Genomic DNA, 18,101 nt, shown 5'->3' with positions numbered 1-18,101 from the left:
ACGAGGAAAAATCCTATATACGTTAATGTTTTCTATGACTGCAAATTTTACCTTATAATTATTATTATATGTCTTCGGTATTCCAAATCCAGAAGCCTACAAATCATATAATACCCGATAGACGAGACCACTAATAGATAATAACCAGACACAATGAAATGTTTTAAGATAATGATCTACCTATTCAAACACAGTGAATATTAGGGTTATCGATGGGGTCAATATTATTACCTATATAACATTAATTATTTTTTTAACATTTAATATGGTAAATACACCGATTATATGAAATAATCATATAATCTGTGGTAAATTCAAGTTCGATAATTTCGTTCCGGCTGACATGGTCGCACTGGTCTCGGCGCAGTGCTTATCAGCTCATTTTTTGTTTACCTCGAGAGTGAATAATCTGTTTTCATATATTCTGTGGTAGAAGTGACAGCGTTCCGACTCCCGCCGTAATAAAAACAATACTGATATCTGATAACACTGATAACATAACAGAATGCTGTGCGCCTGTGTATTTAGTACCATAGACTTAAAAATATTTATGACAAGTAACAACAACAATAAATATAAATCTAATTATACAACAAAATTAAATATTAGTATTCAATTTCAAAATGTTTATTTTTTAAGGAGTGTCATATATTTCTATAGTTAATAAGTGATATTTTTAAGCAAAATGAAGTTCCTAATAGATGAACTTGAAGTTCTTTTCCCATATGAATACATTTATCCAGAACAGTATGCGTACATGGTGGAGCTCAAAAAAGGTATTGATGCTAAAGGACATTGTCTAATAGAAATGCCTTCGGGAACTGGTAAAACCGTCACAATTCTTTCACTAATTGTAGCATACATGTTAAAATATCCTGCAAAACTTACCAAGCTGTTGTACAGCACGAGAACGTTGTCAGAAATCCAAAAAGCAGCTGAAGAATTGCGCGTATTATGTGATTACTACAAAACAAATAAGCAAGATGCTAACATTCTCGGAATAATACTTTCAGCTCGTCGAAACCTATGTATCAATCCTTCCTTGGTCGATGAACATAATGGCCGTGTTGTAGATGCACGGTGTCATGCTCTGACCGCACCATTTGTTCGTGCACGTTTCGCTGAGGGCGAAGACGTTAACGTGTGTAGCTTTTATGAAAAACTTGATTCACTCGGAAGGGACACACTTTTACCACCTAATATTTACAATTTAGATGACTTAAAAGACTTGGGCAACAAACAAGGTGTATGCCCTTATTTTTTATCAAGGCAGACGCTCATTCATGCCAATGTTGTTATTTACAGTTATCATTATCTTTTGGATCCTAAAATTGCTGGCATTGTGTCTAAGGATTTTAATAAAAACACTATTGTAGTCTTTGATGAAGCTCACAATATAGATAATGTCTGTATAGACTCTTTGAGTTCTCATATTACGAGCCACAACTTAGACAAAGCTATTGATGGATTAAACAAACTCGACAGTGAAATCGCTGCTATGAAAGAGAGAGATGCGCAAAAGTTAAAAGAAGAGTATAGAAAAATGGTTGATGGCCTGAGAGAAATCTATAAAAATCGTGAAGCCAATGCTGCATTAGCAAATCCAATTGTGCCCGACCAGGTATTGAAAATTACAGAACTTCCAGGTAGCATTAGAAGTGCTGAACATTATATTGGGTTCATGAAGAGATTTATCATGTACTTAAAAGTTAGAATGAACTCTACCACCGTTGTGCAAGAGACTCCTATTATGTTTATTAAAGATGTCTATCAAAGAGTTTGTATAGACAGAAAACCTCTAAGATTTTGTACTGAGCGTCTGTCATCATTACTAAAAACTTTAGAAATTTCTGATATTGTCGATTTCTCATCACTTATCACAGTAGCTCAATTCGCTACCTTAGTTTCAACCTATATGAAAGGATTTATGATTATTATAGAACCTTTCGATGAAAAATCTTCAACTGACTGTTGTGTTATGCATTTCAGTTGTTTAGATGCTTCAATAGCAATTAAACCAGTGTTAGATTATTTTAACACAGTGGTTATAACTTCTGGGACATTGTCACCATTAGATATGTATCCAAAAATTCTCAACATCAACCCGGTGATAATGACATCGTTAACCATGACTTTGTCCAGACAATGTTTTTTGCCGATGGTCGTTGGTAGAGGAAATGACCAAGTCGCTTTGACATCCAAATGGGAATCGAGAGAAGATTCTTCTGTTGCACGTAATTATGGACATTTATTGTTAGAAATGGTTAAAGTAGTTCCAGACGGCGTAGTGTGTTTCTTTCCGTCATACCTTTATATGAAGTCTGTGGTGGCTGCCTGGTACGATCAAGGAATCATTGAGAAAATATTAGATTATAAATTGATATTTATTGAAACTCAAAATATTGTCGTAACCAACCATGCTATAAAATGTTATGCTGAGGCAGTTGAACGAGGAAAAGGTGCATTACTACTGTCTGTGGCAAGAGGTATGTTTTTAATACATACATATGTATATATCTATTTCAGTACAATATTGAACTGGACAATGACATGTAATCTTTTCACTATTTTTAGGAAAGGTTTCTGAAGGAATGGATTTTGACCATCACTATGGTCGAGCAGTGATTGTCATGGGTATGCCGTATGTATACACTCAGTGTCGTATATTAAAAGCTCGTATGGAATATTTGTGCACCCAGTATCAAATATCTGAAGGAGACTTTCTAACATTTGATGCAATGCGTCATACTGCTCAATGCGTGGGACGAGCTATTCGTGGTAAAATGGATTATGGAATAATGGTTTTTGCTGATAAACGATTTGCTAGACACGACAAAAGATCAAAATTACCAAAATGGATTCAAGCTTACCTCACTGACAGTGTATGTAATTTAACTGTAGATGAAGCTGCTCAAATGTCTAAAAGATGGTTAAGATACATAGCGCAACCAGATCCTGTTGAAAATCAAATGGGTGTTTCCTTATTAGATGTCAATGGGCTTAATAAAACTGATTTCTTATCCAAAGTACTTCAAAAAGTATAACTAAATCATGTTTAAATTTTGTACCTGTTTGTAATTTATATTTTCAAAGTTTTGTGGAAACTTATACAATAAAAGTTCATTTTTAAAAAATAATACAGAATATATTTTTTTATAAAGCATTTGTTGTTCAGATTCAGACTGTTAACTTTAACAGTTTAATACTTAGAGTTTGTATATATAAAACTTTTTTTTTATTGAGTTTGGAGTTTAAATTCTTAATGAGTTTAATAAAATTTAATATTAGGTTAACACTGTTGATTTTCAATTTTTAATTGGTATATAATAAATTGTTTAAATCTTCAGAAATATCCTTTTTTTTTTTTATAGCCTTTATTTAAATTAATATTTGGCTCAACAAATAAATTTTGAAAATAAACAGTTCAAATAAACTATAAATACAATGTGTAATTAGAAAAAGGAAATACTATTAAGTCTTTAAATTTGTTTTTGGTGTGTGTGTAATGCAAATATTATGTAGAAAAATTAACTACCAATTAACACAACATTGTCAAAACAAAATCTATATTATTGCAATGGAGCTATATTATAGTTAAGTTAATTTATACATTAAATTACATGTATTTTAAAGTAGTAGATATCTAGATGAATTTTGATAAACATATCACTTAGAGAAATGTAGTTAAATTATTTTGTGAGGAATCAAAATGAGCTTTAGTTTAGTTCAGTAGTTTAAAAAAATTTATGTTGATAGAATAAAAAATGTCTAGAGCTTAGAATGTATTATAAACTATGATATACCATGACTGAAAAATTAAAAATTACATTTGTTAGTTACATCATAATATTATGCAGAGTTGGGCATTATTCAAATAAAATAATAATCGATTAAAAAAATTAAAAATAGATTACATATTTCAATAAACTGTATTCAACGGTGTATACACAACATCGCCGACTGCCGGACACATCGCCGCACCATCTGCCGCGGCCCTGCAAACACGACACCACCGCCGCGTGGCCCGGAACCAAGCCATGACCTACAGCCGCACTACGATTTTCACACCGGGCCGCGCACTTGTCCCGTTCATAAATTTATTAAAAATATAACCCCAGGCGAGTGACCTTTTTCCCTATACCCGTCCTATGAGAAATTTTCTTAGCTTTTTAAATATGTAAGTTTAATTAGCGGACTCCTCAACCCGGAAAATATACCCGAGCCGCAACACGATTTTCGGTCAAACGCGCACAAATACTATAGGTACCTTCCCCATATTTCATAAAAATTCTATATTTTATTATAAAAGTTCTAAATTTCATAAAACCTATACTTTATTATAAAATTTCTATATTTCATAAAAATTCTATATCTTATTATAAAATTACTATATTTCATAAAAATTCTATATTTTATTAAAAAATGTCTACAAAATTTATTTATATATACATATATATATTTCATAAAAATTTTATGAAATTTAGAAATTTTTTAATAAAATATAGAATTTTTACTTATATGTGGCCGGCAGTCGGCGATGTCGTGTTTGCCGGCGGCAGCTGGTGCGGCGATGTGCCCGTCGCCACCTTAGTTCGCCCGAGTCGTAGTGGCTCGGTCCTGGGCGCGGCGGTAGTGGCGTGTTTGCCGGGCCACGGCGGATCGGTCGTCGCTGTCGCATACACGGAATATGCGGCGGCCTCTAGCCGTAGATATCATGATATTTCTTAGGTAACTACTGCGGTCCATAAGGAAAATCGTTATCACAAATTGCTAGAATGAAATTTCTAGTTTTACACTCGTTAGGATATTGGATAGAGCATACAGTAATATTTTACTTTATATAAATATTATGTTTTATCATTTTTATTATAAAAATCTAAAGTTACTTTTTCAAGATACAATGCTTATCGAGGTTAAGTACCGCAATACTAAAACTGCTAACCGGCTTATTATTTAAAAACGTATACTTTCTAGTTAATATATGTATTTCATAAATGCAATTCCATACAATTGTCAGTACGATACATTACACTACAAATGAGTAAGTTATTTTGAATTAATGTTTTTTGACAAATTATTATATGGATTTTCTTTTATTTAAAATATTATTATATGGTCAAGACTATGGCCTTGTATTTAAAATATTTTATTCTATAGGTTTTTTGGCAACGCGCAATGTACTTCAAACAGTATTTAAACCGAAGTTCACAGTCGCTATGCATGTCAAAGTTACAATTCCTTTAAGGTTATTAAAATGTCATTGCATCAAAACGGTTCATTGCAATTTCTCTCAATTGGTAAAGTCTGTTCTATTTTTGGAAAGAAATCATATTGTTGTTTACTTCACCTTGAAACGACATCTGAATACTAGTCAATTTAATTTTGCAAGAAAAAATTATTATGAAGTGCTCGGTGTTCCCAAAACTGCTAACCAAAAGGAAATAAAAAATGCTTACTACGGCTTAGCTATGAAACACCATCCAGATAAAAATGGAGGGACCACAACTCAAAAGTTTAGGGACATTAAAGAGGCCTATGATATTCTTAGTAATGAATCTAGTCGAATGACTTATGATAACGGTACGTATAAATATAAAGTAAAACTGTGTCTCGCTGCACGCAAAAAAGTTAAACTTCATTAAATACGTAATAATGTGTTATTGACAACTGGTATTATATTATTATTGATAAACAAAAATAATATTATTTGTAGTATATGAAATCTAGTTTAATTGAAATGTATATTGTACTATAATATTTATATTTTTTTTTTTAGATTTCAGCAATAATAACTCAAGTACCTCAAGCCACTGGACATCAAACTCATCAAAAGGACGTTATCAGTCATCATATCATGACTTTACCAAAAGAAAGTCAAACTTTTATAGTAACCCTTATACTAATTCTAACTATGAACAGCTGAGGCCCCATAATATTTACATAAATATTGTTACAGTGCCTAAGAATGTTGTCAAAGCTCAAGTAGACTTAATGCTGTTTACTTTTATCAAAAACCGTGTGCTCAAAATTATTATGTATCACGCGTTTCAGTTATTGTGGACAACAGTATTGAAAAACATAACCTTTAACATGTTAATCAAAAGTCAAATTGACGACAATATATTATTTAGTTTCCTAGGAAATGTATTAGGCCATGAGAGGATGTGCGTTTCTCTAACTGAACTAGAAGCAATTCGTGGTAAAACTATTAGAGTTCAGGTACATAAAGACGAACAAGTTTTAATTGTAGAAGTTCCAGGAGGAGTAGAAAAAAATCAGTCATTCATCTTATTTTACCTACATGAAAAAAACTGATGGTTTTAATTTTTTTAAATGTTAATTATTTATAATATTATTATGATATAATAAAACCAACTGTTATTGTTATAAATAATTGGTATTACATTTAAGAAATATCAAGTCTGTGTATAAAATATAAATTATACTTTTTTTTTTTTTATTAGTTTTACACAAATTGCAGGTTTTCAATCATGACAAATTCATTCCAATGTAATTTAAAAAAAACAAAGTACAATAATATTTGCCTAATAATGGAAATTTTGTAAATACAATATAAAAAAAGACATGCAAAATTATGATAATATTTACATATGTTCTGTACATTGTTTTGCACATCTAAGACATCAAACTGAAAATTCAAAGTTATTTATATGAATATAGGAATAATTTTAGCTCAAGTAAGCTGTAAGAACACCATATAAAGAAAAATGATTCAATTGATGTATAATAGTTTTTAAATTTAAGCTGCAATTTGTTTATTTTAGTGAAAATGTATTTTGTTAGTTTGCATGTAATGCATTTATAGTTTATATAGACACAAGTTTGTATTTTTCCAAACATTCCGGTTCTATTTGAATGGGAGTTTTTGAATCGTCAACATAATGAAGAATCAATGCATCCCCGTTACATATTAATCCATCATTAATCATTCGTCCAATTACATAATCCATTGGATTTGATAAATGTTGACCATCATCTAATTTAAAAAGACGAAGTTTCGGCGTATTAACTTTATCGTTTCTATTTTCAATTTTTAGACGAACTGCAAATAAATCGATAGTTCGACCAACTGTCCAATTTTTACTGGTGAATAAAGGTAATGCAGGAATAATTTGATTCTCTTTCATAGGAGGATAAATAGAGAAATAAACTCTATCACTAGTTGGTATTTTGTTGTCTCCTAAAGCTTTGCCCTTAAGTTTCATTAATCGTATCTGTTGAGCCATCCGTCGTTTTTCAGGCTGTAGTTCTGCTAGTCTCAAACCAGCTTCGATCTAAAGGTGAATATAATTTTGAGAATAAAAAAAAATTGTTAGAAAAAATATTACTTTTTTATCAGCTTCTTCTTTAGCAATTGCAAACTGGTCTTTAGATTTTTTGGCCGCTTCTCTTAAAACTTTCCTACGCTCCGATCCTGGGAGATCATCAAGACACCCATGGTGCCTATGAGCAAGGCAATAGTGTTTGTCACACTTTGGACACAACATTTCACATGGATTTTTTGTTTCGCAAGTGTTAAATGTACACTGATACCAATTTGTCTCCTAAAAGATAATAAGTAGAATTTTTTTCAAATTTAAATTTACTTAATTTTTAAACTATTCTAGATTAATTTTTCTAAGACAAATTTAGTCAATTTGTCTGATTAAAATGTACGGTCAAGCATTATTTACAATCGCTACTGTTAGATTAGCACACATAAATATATAATATATTCTCTTACTAGTTTTATTTTGGGATCCTCTAATTTTGAAGGTGGCGCAGCACATTGATGACTATCTGGTCTTGAATGGTCTTTACAGAACTTCATTTGACATACTCCACATTCAACTGGCAAGAAATCTAACTGTTTACAATCTGTGTGAGCACATTGTTTTCCAAAATTAGGAAACTCCATTGTTTCGAGCACTAAATCCTAGGCGGCGGAGGTAATGGATTGTCGCTTAGTATGTTCGACAAAGCTAAATCAGACCACTTAGTATCCTGTTGAGTTAGTGTTAAATGTGCATCAGTGGCGTCTGCTTCAGGATCAGGTAATTCTTTAATCGGCACTATGATTTCATCAAATGGCAATTTATCTTGACGCCATGTATCGTCGATTAATTTTTCTAGACGAGGATTAACCGACGGAATACTATCCATAACATCTATGTAAACAAAAGTTACCTGTAAACATTAGCAAAATGAATATGATGTGGTCCTCATTTATTTAAATGTAAACCAAAAAAAAAAGTTGCCAGCTTTTTAGATATATTTTTGAGTTATGGTAAATAAATGCCCTATGTCGTTTAAATAGAAAAACATAATATGTATGAGAATGATTTATAAGAATTTGAAAAGGCACACATTTTTGCTAATATAAAAACAATAAACATAGCCAAACAAACCTTATTTTTAGTCAAACACCTATTTTATAATCTTTTTGTAGCATTAAATCAAGTAACGTAAAAACTGCCACTTCTTAGCGCTAAGAATAATTTCGCACTAGAATGATTTAAATTACTAATGACTATTGAGTAATGACTAATGACTACTGAAATCTTAGTACTGATTAGTCTTATATTGTTATCAATTAAAAATGGAATATCCACAGATATATATAATAAACTAGATTGCTAACTGGCGATAAGAATTGAAGCCGACTGTCCGCCATTCTGGTGGGATTTATGTGTGTTATCAATGCATATAATATACATCTGTATATATTATTATATCAATAGTAAATATGGGATTGTTATAATCATGAATTATTCTCGCGTGATAAGGTTCTAATTCCCACCAAGATGGCGGAAAGTGGCTGCTTCAATCTTCTCTATTGGTGGCATGTACAGTTAGCAATCTAGTTTATTATATATATATCTATGGGAATATCACATTTCGTTATCATTAATCACACAATACGTATATCGGTATGAGTTTTATACCATACAACCGTTAATTTTCCCGCGTTTTTTTAAATTATTGACAACTTATGACCAGACTGACAACTATTACTAATCAAAATCTAAATACATATAATATTCACACCGATACATTACAAGAAACGAAGTCCTCATTAAAACCACAAATGCGCTTTTAAAAATGTGTTTACAAGTACAGAGTACAAATTACAAAGGACTGGTGCATTTTGGGGGATAAGGAATATTTTGGCGTACCAATTTTTATTTTTGTTATTAATTATAATAGTGAAAGTGGAAGTACGTACTGAGAACAAAATAACTATAAATAAAGAAAAAAGGCAATATTACTTTTAAAAGAAAAAAAAGTGACAGACATTCATTGAAGATAAATAATTCATATTTTTATTAGATAAAACGGTACGGGACAAGGAATTTGTATAAATACTTACCTATATAAATATAGCAATAAAATAATGAAAAATTGAAATTTTTTTTTTTTATCCTGCATTATAAAAAAAATAATCTGGAACCGAAATAATGTACCTATTGCACAAATCATCAATTTTTATTTTATAGTGTCAAAAATTTGCTACCAACATTATTTAATAACAGAGTGCTTTTCATTTTCTAACATCCGCCTTTCCACTTCGGCTTCCAATGCTTTTTGCTTTTTGCGACCCAGCGGCGTCCTAGAATACCACTGGACGAATGCTTCCTCCTCTTCTTTATACACAGGATCGTGTCGAGCGAGTGCGTTTAAGATTTCGACGTGCATCAGAGGGCGAATGGTCAATTGCAACACTCTCTTACAAGTCATCACCTGCAAGGGACGGTAACTAATTTAACAATAATAATGTAGCGAATTTGGTTCGCAGTCAGGTAAATAGATAGATCCACCTCAATTTGTTTCACAACTAGTTACTTTACCTACCTACCTCATGCAAAACTTTGATTATGGTTCCGATGCTGTAGCCGTCGGATAACTTGGCCAACATACTGACGTCGAATTTTCTACTGAGTCCGCTGTACTGGAACAACAGGTCGTTCCAAATGTGGTACAGACTGGCGTAGTCCGGACGCGGGATGACAATCATTTTGCCGTATGTAGCCGCTAAGGATTTCTGGTCGCAGTCCCAAGGGCAACAGGACGTTCCCAAAAGTAATATCTAAGAAATTTAACAAATACCTATCGATTAAAAATTAAATAATACCGACAATGAATACTGTAACAGAACGTCTAACGGTAAAAATGTCTTCAAACTCATGTTAAAATACCCTGTCCGTAGGACCGATAGCTTTGATGAGCTTGGGCAGGTCTTTTTTCAATCTTTTTGGGTCAGTCTTGTCGGTTTTTGGCACTTTTTTCATAAACGTTTTTTCCGCATCATCTATGTAAATGACAGCCGGCTCTAACAACCTAGGTACCATATTATTTATTATTTTTTGTACACGTGCCTCTGTCAGGTATTGGCCACATAAATTGTTATTTTCTGGATTTTAGCATTACAGGTTAGAGTTAAACTTAATAGAGAAATCGGACTGTATTATTTAAGTTATTTACAACATTTTTTAACTATAATATGTCTAATAGTTATCTAGAGGTGATCTTTTTCTACATATTTATATTTTTGAAAAGTCACCTGGCTACTTTATTGATGAGATGCAACAGCATGGTCAGTCCGGATTTTCCAGGATACTTGCCCACAATGTTTGCCGACGTCAAATCGAACAGTGTGGCGCCGAGCTCGGTGCACACGGCGTTCACTAGCGTGTGCTTACCGGATCCGCGTACGCCGGCGATAAGCACGGACCGCACTACGGGGCTGGCCTGGTGTATCTCTTTGCTCAGCATCGGCAGTATGCAGTAGTCTCGGACAGCCTGTCGGACATCGCCAAGCGTGGGATTGGGATCGTTGTCCCAACGCATAACGTCGCACGCGGCCAACGAAGTGTCACATTTAAACGACGACAAGCTCACGTTCGGGTATTTGTGAATGATGCCGTTCATCACTAGTTCTTCAAAAAGTGATTCCAGCTGATGGAATAAAGTTGGTAGCATAAACCATACAACAATGTACGGTAGTAATAATTATTAGACGGTATTGTTTTATTTACCGTTCTGTCGGGAGTTAAGTCCTTGTCACGTTTTTTCTTCGTTTTTTTACTGCTTCTTTTTACTTTTTTCTGTTTTTTCGATCTCTTCACTCGTATCGCATTGTCTTTGTCCAACGCATTTTGTAATATCTCTAATTCGGCTCTTAATTGCACGTCGACAAGCTGTATAAGCAATTCAAACATAATCGAGAATCGTTTGCCCGTCAAGTGTTCAGTAGGTGCACAGTCATTTAGTAAATAATTTATAGCCCATTAAATATGCTACTTTATTACGTTACCTTCCGAAGTTCGCGTTCCACCTCGGCGACTTTTTGGGCTCTCACGATACTCTCTATATGCCTCTGGCCGATATTGTTTGTCTCGTCCATTCCCTTCCATACTTCGTCGTACTCCGAACTGACCAGCATAAGTTCCTGTAAGAAATTAGACGGGGTCATTTTAAACCCAGCTTCTTCGTCGTCCGACTTTTTCTTTTTCTCTTCTTTGATCTCCTTGCCCGCGCTCGTTATCGACTTGCTCTTGTGACCTAAACATGCAACCAAAAACCGCACATAAACAAAATATATAAGCGAACCTACTTAGTATTTGTTATATACTTTTGGTGCCTTTGGACGACGACTGGCTGGTGGATTTGCTGACAGAACTGGCCGTCTTGTACCTGGTGTAGATGACCGCCGACCCTCCGCTCTCTTCAGATGGCAAATCTGGGAACTTACCTGTTTGCGACTTGACGCCCATGTACCAAGCCCTCACCTCGTCCCTGATATCTTCCTTCATTTTCTCTTTAACGTGCGGCTTAATCTTGAAAACAACGTTAAGGTTATATTTAGGTAATTATCAAACCGTTGTTGTCATCAAAATCATTAACATCAATGTGTTCACTTTTTCTTTTTCCTCTAACAACGCTCGTTCGTACTCCCCCCGCCTGATTGTCTGCACGGCTCGCCTGGCCCGCTTAACTTCATCCGCCCTTTGCCGTTCCTCCGTGTCGATCGTGTTGGGCGGCAGCATGCCGATCAGTAGCATCTCTTCGACCACTCGGCTTCTGATTTTCCGTCTGGTAATAAACCCCCTCCAAACTCGCTGGATTTTCATGGCCGCCTTCCTCGCCGCGTCCGTGAGCTCTACTTCGCCCGCGTCCGGTTTGTTCATGGCCCTCACCTCCTTCATGAATTGGGCCCGCATCCGACCTTGCCGGGCCCGCTCGTGTCGCTGGATCAACAGTATGGCCTGCCTGACCGGCATGACCGCCTCAACCGGCCGCTCTTCGTAGAACCCGGTTTTCTTAAGCGTGTCGTCGATGAACTTGTCCTGCCACAGGATCGCGTCGGCCCGTTCGTTTCGGTAGTGCGTCGGAATCGTCAGTTCCACGTCCCGGGGGAGCAGCCTTCGTTGGGCCACAGCCGCGTCCAAGTACGTGAACTCGTTATAGTTCAAATTCACCATGTCGTTTTTGAGTTCCAAATAACGGCCCACGGATAATTCGAGAACGCTTCTGATGACAAGACGTTTTTGTGGTTGCACTACCTGATCGTAGCACTCGTCCAGCTTGTTGATGGCCGATATATAACCGACCATGACGCCGGTCAGTTCGGCGAACACTACCTCTCTGTCTTTGTTGATTTTACAAGTCAGCAGGTTCGAATCCGCCTTGGTCGTTTCGTCCAGAATAGACTGGGCCAGTGCCCACAATTCGTTGTATGTTCTGTATGACATAATATGTGAACCGTTGGCCGTTGTTACATAATATGTGACTGCCCGCAAATCAGATAGGTACCGTTGGCCTACCTTATGTATAATCGATATATCGCGTAACCATGCGGCAGCTTATTATCGATCGGAAAGTAAAAAAAAAAAAACTCAACTTACCTTTAAACATTCTCTATGAACGGATAAACTTAGTAAAATAGGTTCAAAAACCTTAACCGTAAACTGTTTATTGTTAGAAGTTTATCTTTTCACAAAAGAGGACTGTTTTAATATTATACTATTTTGGGCTTTAAGCGAATGATAAGCAAAAATTCGATTTTTAGTAGATAGAATTTTTAATAAGTAACATTTAATTTATTACCTGTAGTCTTACAAGAAAATCATAAATAAACATATATTATTGTGGAAAAATATTATTGAGGAATCTGTTTAACATCATGTTTTTATATTAGGTACCTAGCAGCAGTGGAGAATTCAAAAATAATTTTTTAGGAGTTACAAAAACAAAAAATACTTGTGTATTATTAATTTAATATTACAAGAAGTAGCTTTAAATGAATATTCATTTGGTTGATTTGTTTGCGAAGATTCAAAATAGCAATTTATATTGTATTTCATATTGTTTAGTTTAAATAAAAATATGAAATTTTGTGTCTAGGATAAAACAAATAACCATTTTAGTTTTTCTAGAGAGTTTAGAAATTATAGCTCACGGTATTATTCCACGGTCCTCGAACATATTTTTTAATTTATGTATAATTACAACAAAATGTAAATTTTCTCATTATTTATTATTCTATGTAACATTTGTTTTGAAATTAAAAGTTAATATAAAATAGCTAGAAATGATTTTAACATATTTTTATTTAGGATCATAAAAGTATATCAAGTCCTAATCAATTTTTAGTGGACAGAATATTCAATTATACGTGGTCCTTGTAGGGTGTAATATACTAAAGCCATCACTCACGCTGATATATTAATTGAACAATCAGCTTACACAATTTTCAAGGAGCATATATACAAAAGTAAACGCATTTGAATGTTACATTTACCAAAAAAAAAATAAACCACATATTTAAACTATAATTTTAATTTTATTTTGTCGATCATATAGGAAAAAAATTAAAATCAAAGCATAACAGTATTGTAAGGGACATACACAATAAAAAGACTTTACATTACATATATATATATTTTTTTTAATATACATCTAATTACTATTTTTATCAAGTCCAAGGTCGTTGATAAAGGCTTTTGGGTTAGGGTCACGTCCTTTGAAACGTCTAAAAATTTCTCCTGCTGGACAGCTCCCACCAAACGAGAAAAATGTATCTCTAAAACTTAATAAAACATAAAATGTTATCAATGTGAAACTTAAGTAGTAACTAATACTCGTCTATAGATTATTTACCTAAGTCCTGTGTTTTTAATAGACTCGTCGGGTACTTTAAATGATTGAAAAACATCTGCGGCAATCATTCTAGACCATATATTGGAGTAGTAACTAGCGGCACCATTTTCGGAGGACATGACTTCAGAAAACCTACACGGGAAACTGTTCCATTTACTTAATGGAAATGCATAATAATCATTCCACATGTCTTTCACCAAGTCATTCCAATGTGTTGTCCTAAAAGTATATTACCATTACAAAACAATTACACATATAATAAATATAGTTTACTAACGTTGTATGCATTTTTATGTCTAGTATAGCTTTGTATAACTCTTCGCACAAAAGAAATCCAGCCATATGTTGTTTTATTTCAGTTAGCTGATCACTTGGCAATCCCTTTCCAGTTTTGTAATGACTATTAATACTTTCAAAAGTATCTTTGTCATACAACCTAATGCATAAATTATTAATGTCAATCTTTTATAATTGAGCATTTTAAATTTACTATTTTATATAATAGATTATTACCAGTGAGTCATAAAATTGCTAGTAATTCCTATCGCGTCCCATTCTACATTGCTCAATCCAGATACTTCAGCATAATGGACTTGACAAAGAATATTTTGTAAAAGATGACCAAACTGAAAAATAATTATTTATATAAATAATCTAAACACAACTTATGACCGTCAAGCGTGATGTTTAAAAGTTACTTTGCCAAACAGTGTATGAACTTGATTAAAACTCAACAAGCTTGGGGTTTTGTTCTGGGTCGCAGGCATGTTTAAAATAAGCGCTGAAAGGGGCAGTACTTTTTTTGGATTCGATGATGCAGTCCTGTGTGTAATAAGCCAACCGGGTTCACCAACACTCCTCATTTTGGTCGGCCTAATATTAAATATCATACTAATAAGTATACAACTCAATTTATAAATAAAATTGAAAATATCATGTTGCATTCTCACCTTGCACATAGATCTAAATAAAAACCAGCCATAATAGTGGGTTCATCTTCACGTAAAATTTCATAATATTTCACATCAGGATGCCAAACGTCTGCTTTATTTGGCATTTCAAGAATACGAATACCAAAAACACGACGACATAATTCAAATAGGCCATCTAGCACACGGTCCAGGGGAAAATATTCTGCCCACAATACTTCATCATACCTATAATATATTGTGTAACATAAACAGACAAATTACAGTATTTTTAAAATTGGCATAACCGCTTATTTCTCGTATAATGTTTTTTTAAAACATACCCAAAAAGTTCTTTCTTCTGTAACCTTGACCAATACGGAACGTCCCATAATTGTATTGGGTATTCATTTCCTTTCTTATTCGAAAACTCCTGAAGTGATTCAATTTCTTTATCTTGCAAAGGCCTTGCTACAAAAAAAAAAAAAAATAATCATGTAGAAACAAAAATATTAAATATACATCATTGTACTACAAAATCATTTGTTATAATAAATAAAGTCACTGTTTAACTTAAAATAAAATAACTTGATATAAACAATAGTCAAATTTTGACTATATCTAATAATATTTTTTATCATTTATTCGTTATAAATTATTATTCATAAATATATCCATAGATCAGTATGGTACAAATATGGTGTTAGTCAAAACAGTCTCGTTTAATTATCTCGTTATAAAAATCAAAGATAAATCCTCCATACCTTTTTCTAATACTGATAATAAAGTTTCTTCAACCACTGCAGTCGAAGGGGCCATTTTTGTACTCATCGATAATTCACCATAGTTCTTAAAACCCAATTTCTGAGCTGCTTCAAGTCTATAATGAAATTTAAAAATATGTATGTTTAACAAATTTAAAACAATAATAATTATTTAATACAAATGTATGTAAAAATTATGGTGAAGACAGTTTTACATGTAGCAATTTGAAATCTGGATGGTGAATTTAAAAACTTGTATGGTACTTAATTAAAACATTTATCAATACTTAAAATACAATTGAAAAAACCAAAATTTCAGTGTCATTAATTAGTACTAAGCTCTCGACTCTTAACCAGTGCAGAAACTAAAACGCATTAATTTCTGCTACAACGGCACAGTCGGGAGTAACGTGTTTTGGTTTTTGCACTGGTTACTCTCTTACGGAACAGAGTATACTACCGTTGATTATAAATACACGAGGTGTATTATAATTATTTCTGAAATGGTTTAGTTTGAAAGTTCATTATAGTCTTATTGATACACCAATTGATTTATATTAAGATCAAGGCAAAATCATAAGTTCTTCATTTTACCTGACTACTGTTCTTCTTTTATGATGTTGTATTATAAACAAACGACCTCTAACTTTATTTCAAACAAAAATTCTGATTTTATTTCTAATTAAATTTTCTGTACTGTAGTTCTTAATTTGCTTTACCTTAGTTTTCTTATTTCTTCAACTTCTAAACCATTATTAAGTTCTCTAAGAGAATCGGCAGGTGAACCAGCTTTTTCATAGGCTTGCCATACATTCCAACGTATATCTCTGTCCGGACAATACTCTAAAAATCTTTCTGCTGTACCCCAGGTTAAAGATACTTTCCAAGGTCTCTTTTTTGGATTATCCCTAAAGTAACGAAATATATATTAAATTAAATGATTACTTATTTCTTTGGTTAAATTTACTTATTTAGTGCCATTAAAGATAGTAGATCATCGGGGAAATCTTTCACTAATTGTGGATTGTCAATAACATGCTGAAATTGACCCCACGCCATCTAAACATAGATATTAGGTAGGAATAAAACAAATAAATAAATCAGTATATATTTTCTTTGATATTACTTCTAATCGAATTTTGAAGTACTTCTGTTTAGTACTGCACTCTTGTTTATTGGCTTTAAATGAATAAACTAATTTTTCCTCAAGATCAAGACCATTAAGTTTCCCTTCTTTGAGAAATTTATTTATAACATTTACTTGTTCTTCAGTTAATTGTGATAAATCTGCTTTCTGAAAATATTCGAGTAAGTAGAAACATTATAAAATATTTAAGGGACATAGTTCATAAAAACAAAAAATTGACGCACTTTGCATGCTTCATAAATGGCTTTGCTATTATATTTTGTTGCGCGAGACATACATGCTTTATTATGGATTGGATAATAAATTCTAGGTGGCATAATCGACATATCTGTCAAGTATAACGTTTTTAAAACCGCCCACATATTATCAAATTTATGACTAAGATTTTCAATGGGTTCCAAAACATCTTTAAATAAATCATATTTCCCATCTTCGACTGAAATAAATAATATAAATAAATATCATATCATTCAATCATAATGCATAGCTAAAAATAGTGTTTACCAGAATTTAAATAATCTTCCAAGTCTCGTATTCCACATTCAAAATCTATTAATTGATTGTTTATTGTGTTTTCACATTTTTTAATGTCCAGACCACTGAAAACTGGATGGTCGGTATTAACTTGTACAAGACGTTCAGTTACGTCTTTACTTACTTCTGGTAATCTGAAAGTTCATTACATATTAATCACAGAGTAAAAATTGTAAATTATTAGAAACTTCAAGAAGCATAAGTATAAATACTTGACTGTAAATACGCTTATGAACATCCATAAGTATTAAATTTACTTACAAGACAATGTAACCGTTTCGATTAGGGATTTTAGTTAATATGGAATTGTTGTGCTTATTTATTATATTCTGACACAATCTGGTGCAACGAGACGCACACAACATTATGGAAATAGCGATCAAAACAAATTACACAAAATCAAATTGTTTATACTATGTTTTATGTCGAAACATTTGGATTTAACTGTACAAATTTTTGATCAAGTTTCGTTTTTACTTTTTAAAAAAAGTTTTATCAATTAGAAATTGAATTATTGAAATGATCTATTCTATACTGTTTTAGGTTAGCACACGGTCGAAGTAATCTTTTATCAGTAAAAATATAAAA

The 18,101-nt window shown here is 32.9% G+C and overlaps 6 protein-coding genes across 7 annotated transcripts; 2 read left to right on the top strand and 4 right to left on the bottom strand.

The window, feature by feature from the left end:
- Positions 1-485: 485 nt before the first annotated feature.
- Positions 486-3,158, top strand: LOC126842815 (general transcription and DNA repair factor IIH helicase subunit XPD). Its single transcript, XM_050579984.1, has 2 exons — positions 486-2,486; positions 2,575-3,158. Exons 1-2 carry the CDS (start codon positions 686-688, stop codon positions 3,042-3,044), a joined length of 2,271 nt encoding a protein of 756 aa, XP_050435941.1. The 5' UTR covers positions 486-685; the 3' UTR covers positions 3,045-3,158.
- Positions 3,159-4,639: 1,481 nt separating this feature from the next.
- Positions 4,640-6,415, top strand: LOC126843430 (curved DNA-binding protein-like). The gene is made up of 3 exons (XM_050580973.1): positions 4,640-5,041; positions 5,158-5,580; positions 5,777-6,415. The coding sequence occupies exons 1-3, from the start codon at positions 5,038-5,040 to the stop codon at positions 6,313-6,315; spliced, it is 966 nt and encodes a 321-aa protein (XP_050436930.1). The 5' UTR covers positions 4,640-5,037; the 3' UTR covers positions 6,316-6,415.
- A 144-nt stretch (positions 6,416-6,559) lies between these two features.
- Positions 6,560-7,918, bottom strand: LOC126843431 (AN1-type zinc finger protein 1-like). The gene is made up of 3 exons (XM_050580975.1): positions 7,745-7,918; positions 7,350-7,565; positions 6,560-7,295 (listed from the first exon to the last, which is right to left on the bottom strand). Exons 1-3 carry the CDS (start codon positions 7,916-7,918, stop codon positions 6,828-6,830), a joined length of 858 nt encoding a protein of 285 aa, XP_050436932.1. The 3' UTR covers positions 6,560-6,827.
- Positions 7,919-7,929: 11 nt separating this feature from the next.
- Positions 7,930-8,574, bottom strand: LOC126843432 (anaphase-promoting complex subunit 13). Of its 2 annotated transcripts, none has more exons than XM_050580977.1 (2): positions 8,409-8,574; positions 7,930-8,168 (listed from the first exon to the last, which is right to left on the bottom strand). In XM_050580977.1, the coding sequence occupies exon 2, from the start codon at positions 8,161-8,163 to the stop codon at positions 7,930-7,932; it is 234 nt and encodes a 77-aa protein (XP_050436934.1). In that variant the 5' UTR covers positions 8,164-8,168; positions 8,409-8,574. The 2 variants fall into 2 exon arrangements, with proteins under 2 accessions (XP_050436934.1, XP_050436933.1); XM_050580976.1 differs by having other exon boundaries at positions 7,930-8,187; positions 8,409-8,572.
- Positions 8,575-9,519: 945 nt separating this feature from the next.
- Positions 9,520-12,752, bottom strand: LOC126843261 (dynein regulatory complex protein 11). The gene is made up of 8 exons (XM_050580661.1): positions 11,919-12,752; positions 11,633-11,837; positions 11,315-11,562; positions 11,037-11,198; positions 10,562-10,956; positions 10,197-10,338; positions 9,857-10,087; positions 9,520-9,741 (listed from the first exon to the last, which is right to left on the bottom strand). The coding sequence occupies exons 1-8, from the start codon at positions 12,750-12,752 to the stop codon at positions 9,520-9,522; spliced, it is 2,439 nt and encodes an 812-aa protein (XP_050436618.1).
- Positions 12,753-13,823: 1,071 nt separating this feature from the next.
- Positions 13,824-18,039, bottom strand: LOC126842786 (oligopeptidase A). Its single transcript, XM_050579933.1, has 14 exons — positions 17,775-18,039; positions 17,484-17,647; positions 17,204-17,415; positions 16,959-17,126; positions 16,800-16,891; positions 16,552-16,740; positions 15,833-15,948; positions 15,413-15,539; positions 15,111-15,317; positions 14,859-15,033; positions 14,674-14,786; positions 14,438-14,596; positions 14,161-14,379; positions 13,824-14,089 (listed from the first exon to the last, which is right to left on the bottom strand). Exons 1-14 carry the CDS (start codon positions 17,876-17,878, stop codon positions 13,960-13,962), a joined length of 2,175 nt encoding a protein of 724 aa, XP_050435890.1. The 5' UTR covers positions 17,879-18,039; the 3' UTR covers positions 13,824-13,959.
- Positions 18,040-18,101: the final 62 nt, after the last annotated feature.

This window comes from Adelges cooleyi, unplaced genomic scaffold (genome assembly GCF_023614345.1).
Source record: "Adelges cooleyi isolate 19-005CV unplaced genomic scaffold, UGA_ACOO_1.1 ACOO_flye_CR_arks_rails_tigmint_CR_PRNA_574, whole genome shotgun sequence".
In the NCBI taxonomy this organism is placed as follows: domain Eukaryota; kingdom Metazoa; phylum Arthropoda; class Insecta; order Hemiptera; family Adelgidae; genus Adelges; species Adelges cooleyi.
The sequence above is the reverse complement of the archived record's forward strand: the minus strand, read 5'-3'. Positions and strand labels throughout refer to the sequence as shown.

Bases quoted from the DNA above. Each gene is read 5' to 3' on its own strand.
- LOC126842815 (XM_050579984.1), top strand. From the start codon at position 686: ATGAAGTTCCTAATAGATGAACTTGAAGTTCTTTTCCCATATGAATAC. The intron at 2,487-2,574 runs GTATGTTTTTAA...CACTATTTTTAG, and splicing joins ACTACTGTCTGTGGCAAGAG to GAAAGGTTTCTGAAGGAATG.
- LOC126843430 (XM_050580973.1), top strand. The intron at 5,581-5,776 runs GTACGTATAAAT...TTTTTTTTTTAG, and splicing joins TCGAATGACTTATGATAACG to ATTTCAGCAATAATAACTCA.
- LOC126843431 (XM_050580975.1), bottom strand. From the start codon at position 7,918: ATGGAGTTTCCTAATTTTGGAAAACAATGTGCTCACACAGATTGTAAA. The intron at 7,566-7,744 runs GTAAGAGAATAT...ATTATCTTTTAG, and splicing joins AGGATCCCAAAATAAAACTA to GAGACAAATTGGTATCAGTG. The intron at 7,296-7,349 runs GTAATATTTTTT...ATTCACCTTTAG, and splicing joins AAGAAGAAGCTGATAAAAAA to ATCGAAGCTGGTTTGAGACT.
- LOC126843432 (XM_050580977.1), bottom strand. From the start codon at position 8,163: ATGGATAGTATTCCGTCGGTTAATCCTCGTCTAGAAAAATTAATCGAC.
- LOC126843261 (XM_050580661.1), bottom strand. From the start codon at position 12,752: ATGTCATACAGAACATACAACGAATTGTGGGCACTGGCCCAGTCTATT. The intron at 11,838-11,918 runs GTGAACACATTG...GTTGTTTTCAAG, and splicing joins TGTTAGAGGAAAAAGAAAAA to ATTAAGCCGCACGTTAAAGA. The intron at 9,742-9,856 runs GTAGGTAGGTAA...CGTCCCTTGCAG, and splicing joins TAATCAAAGTTTTGCATGAG to GTGATGACTTGTAAGAGAGT.
- LOC126842786 (XM_050579933.1), bottom strand. From the start codon at position 17,878: ATGTTGTGTGCGTCTCGTTGCACCAGATTGTGTCAGAATATAATAAAT. The intron at 17,416-17,483 runs GTAAACACTATT...TATTTATTTCAG, and splicing joins GGAAGATTATTTAAATTCTG to TCGAAGATGGGAAATATGAT. The intron at 14,787-14,858 runs GTAACTTTTAAA...ATTATTTTTCAG, and splicing joins TTCATACACTGTTTGGCAAA to TTTGGTCATCTTTTACAAAA.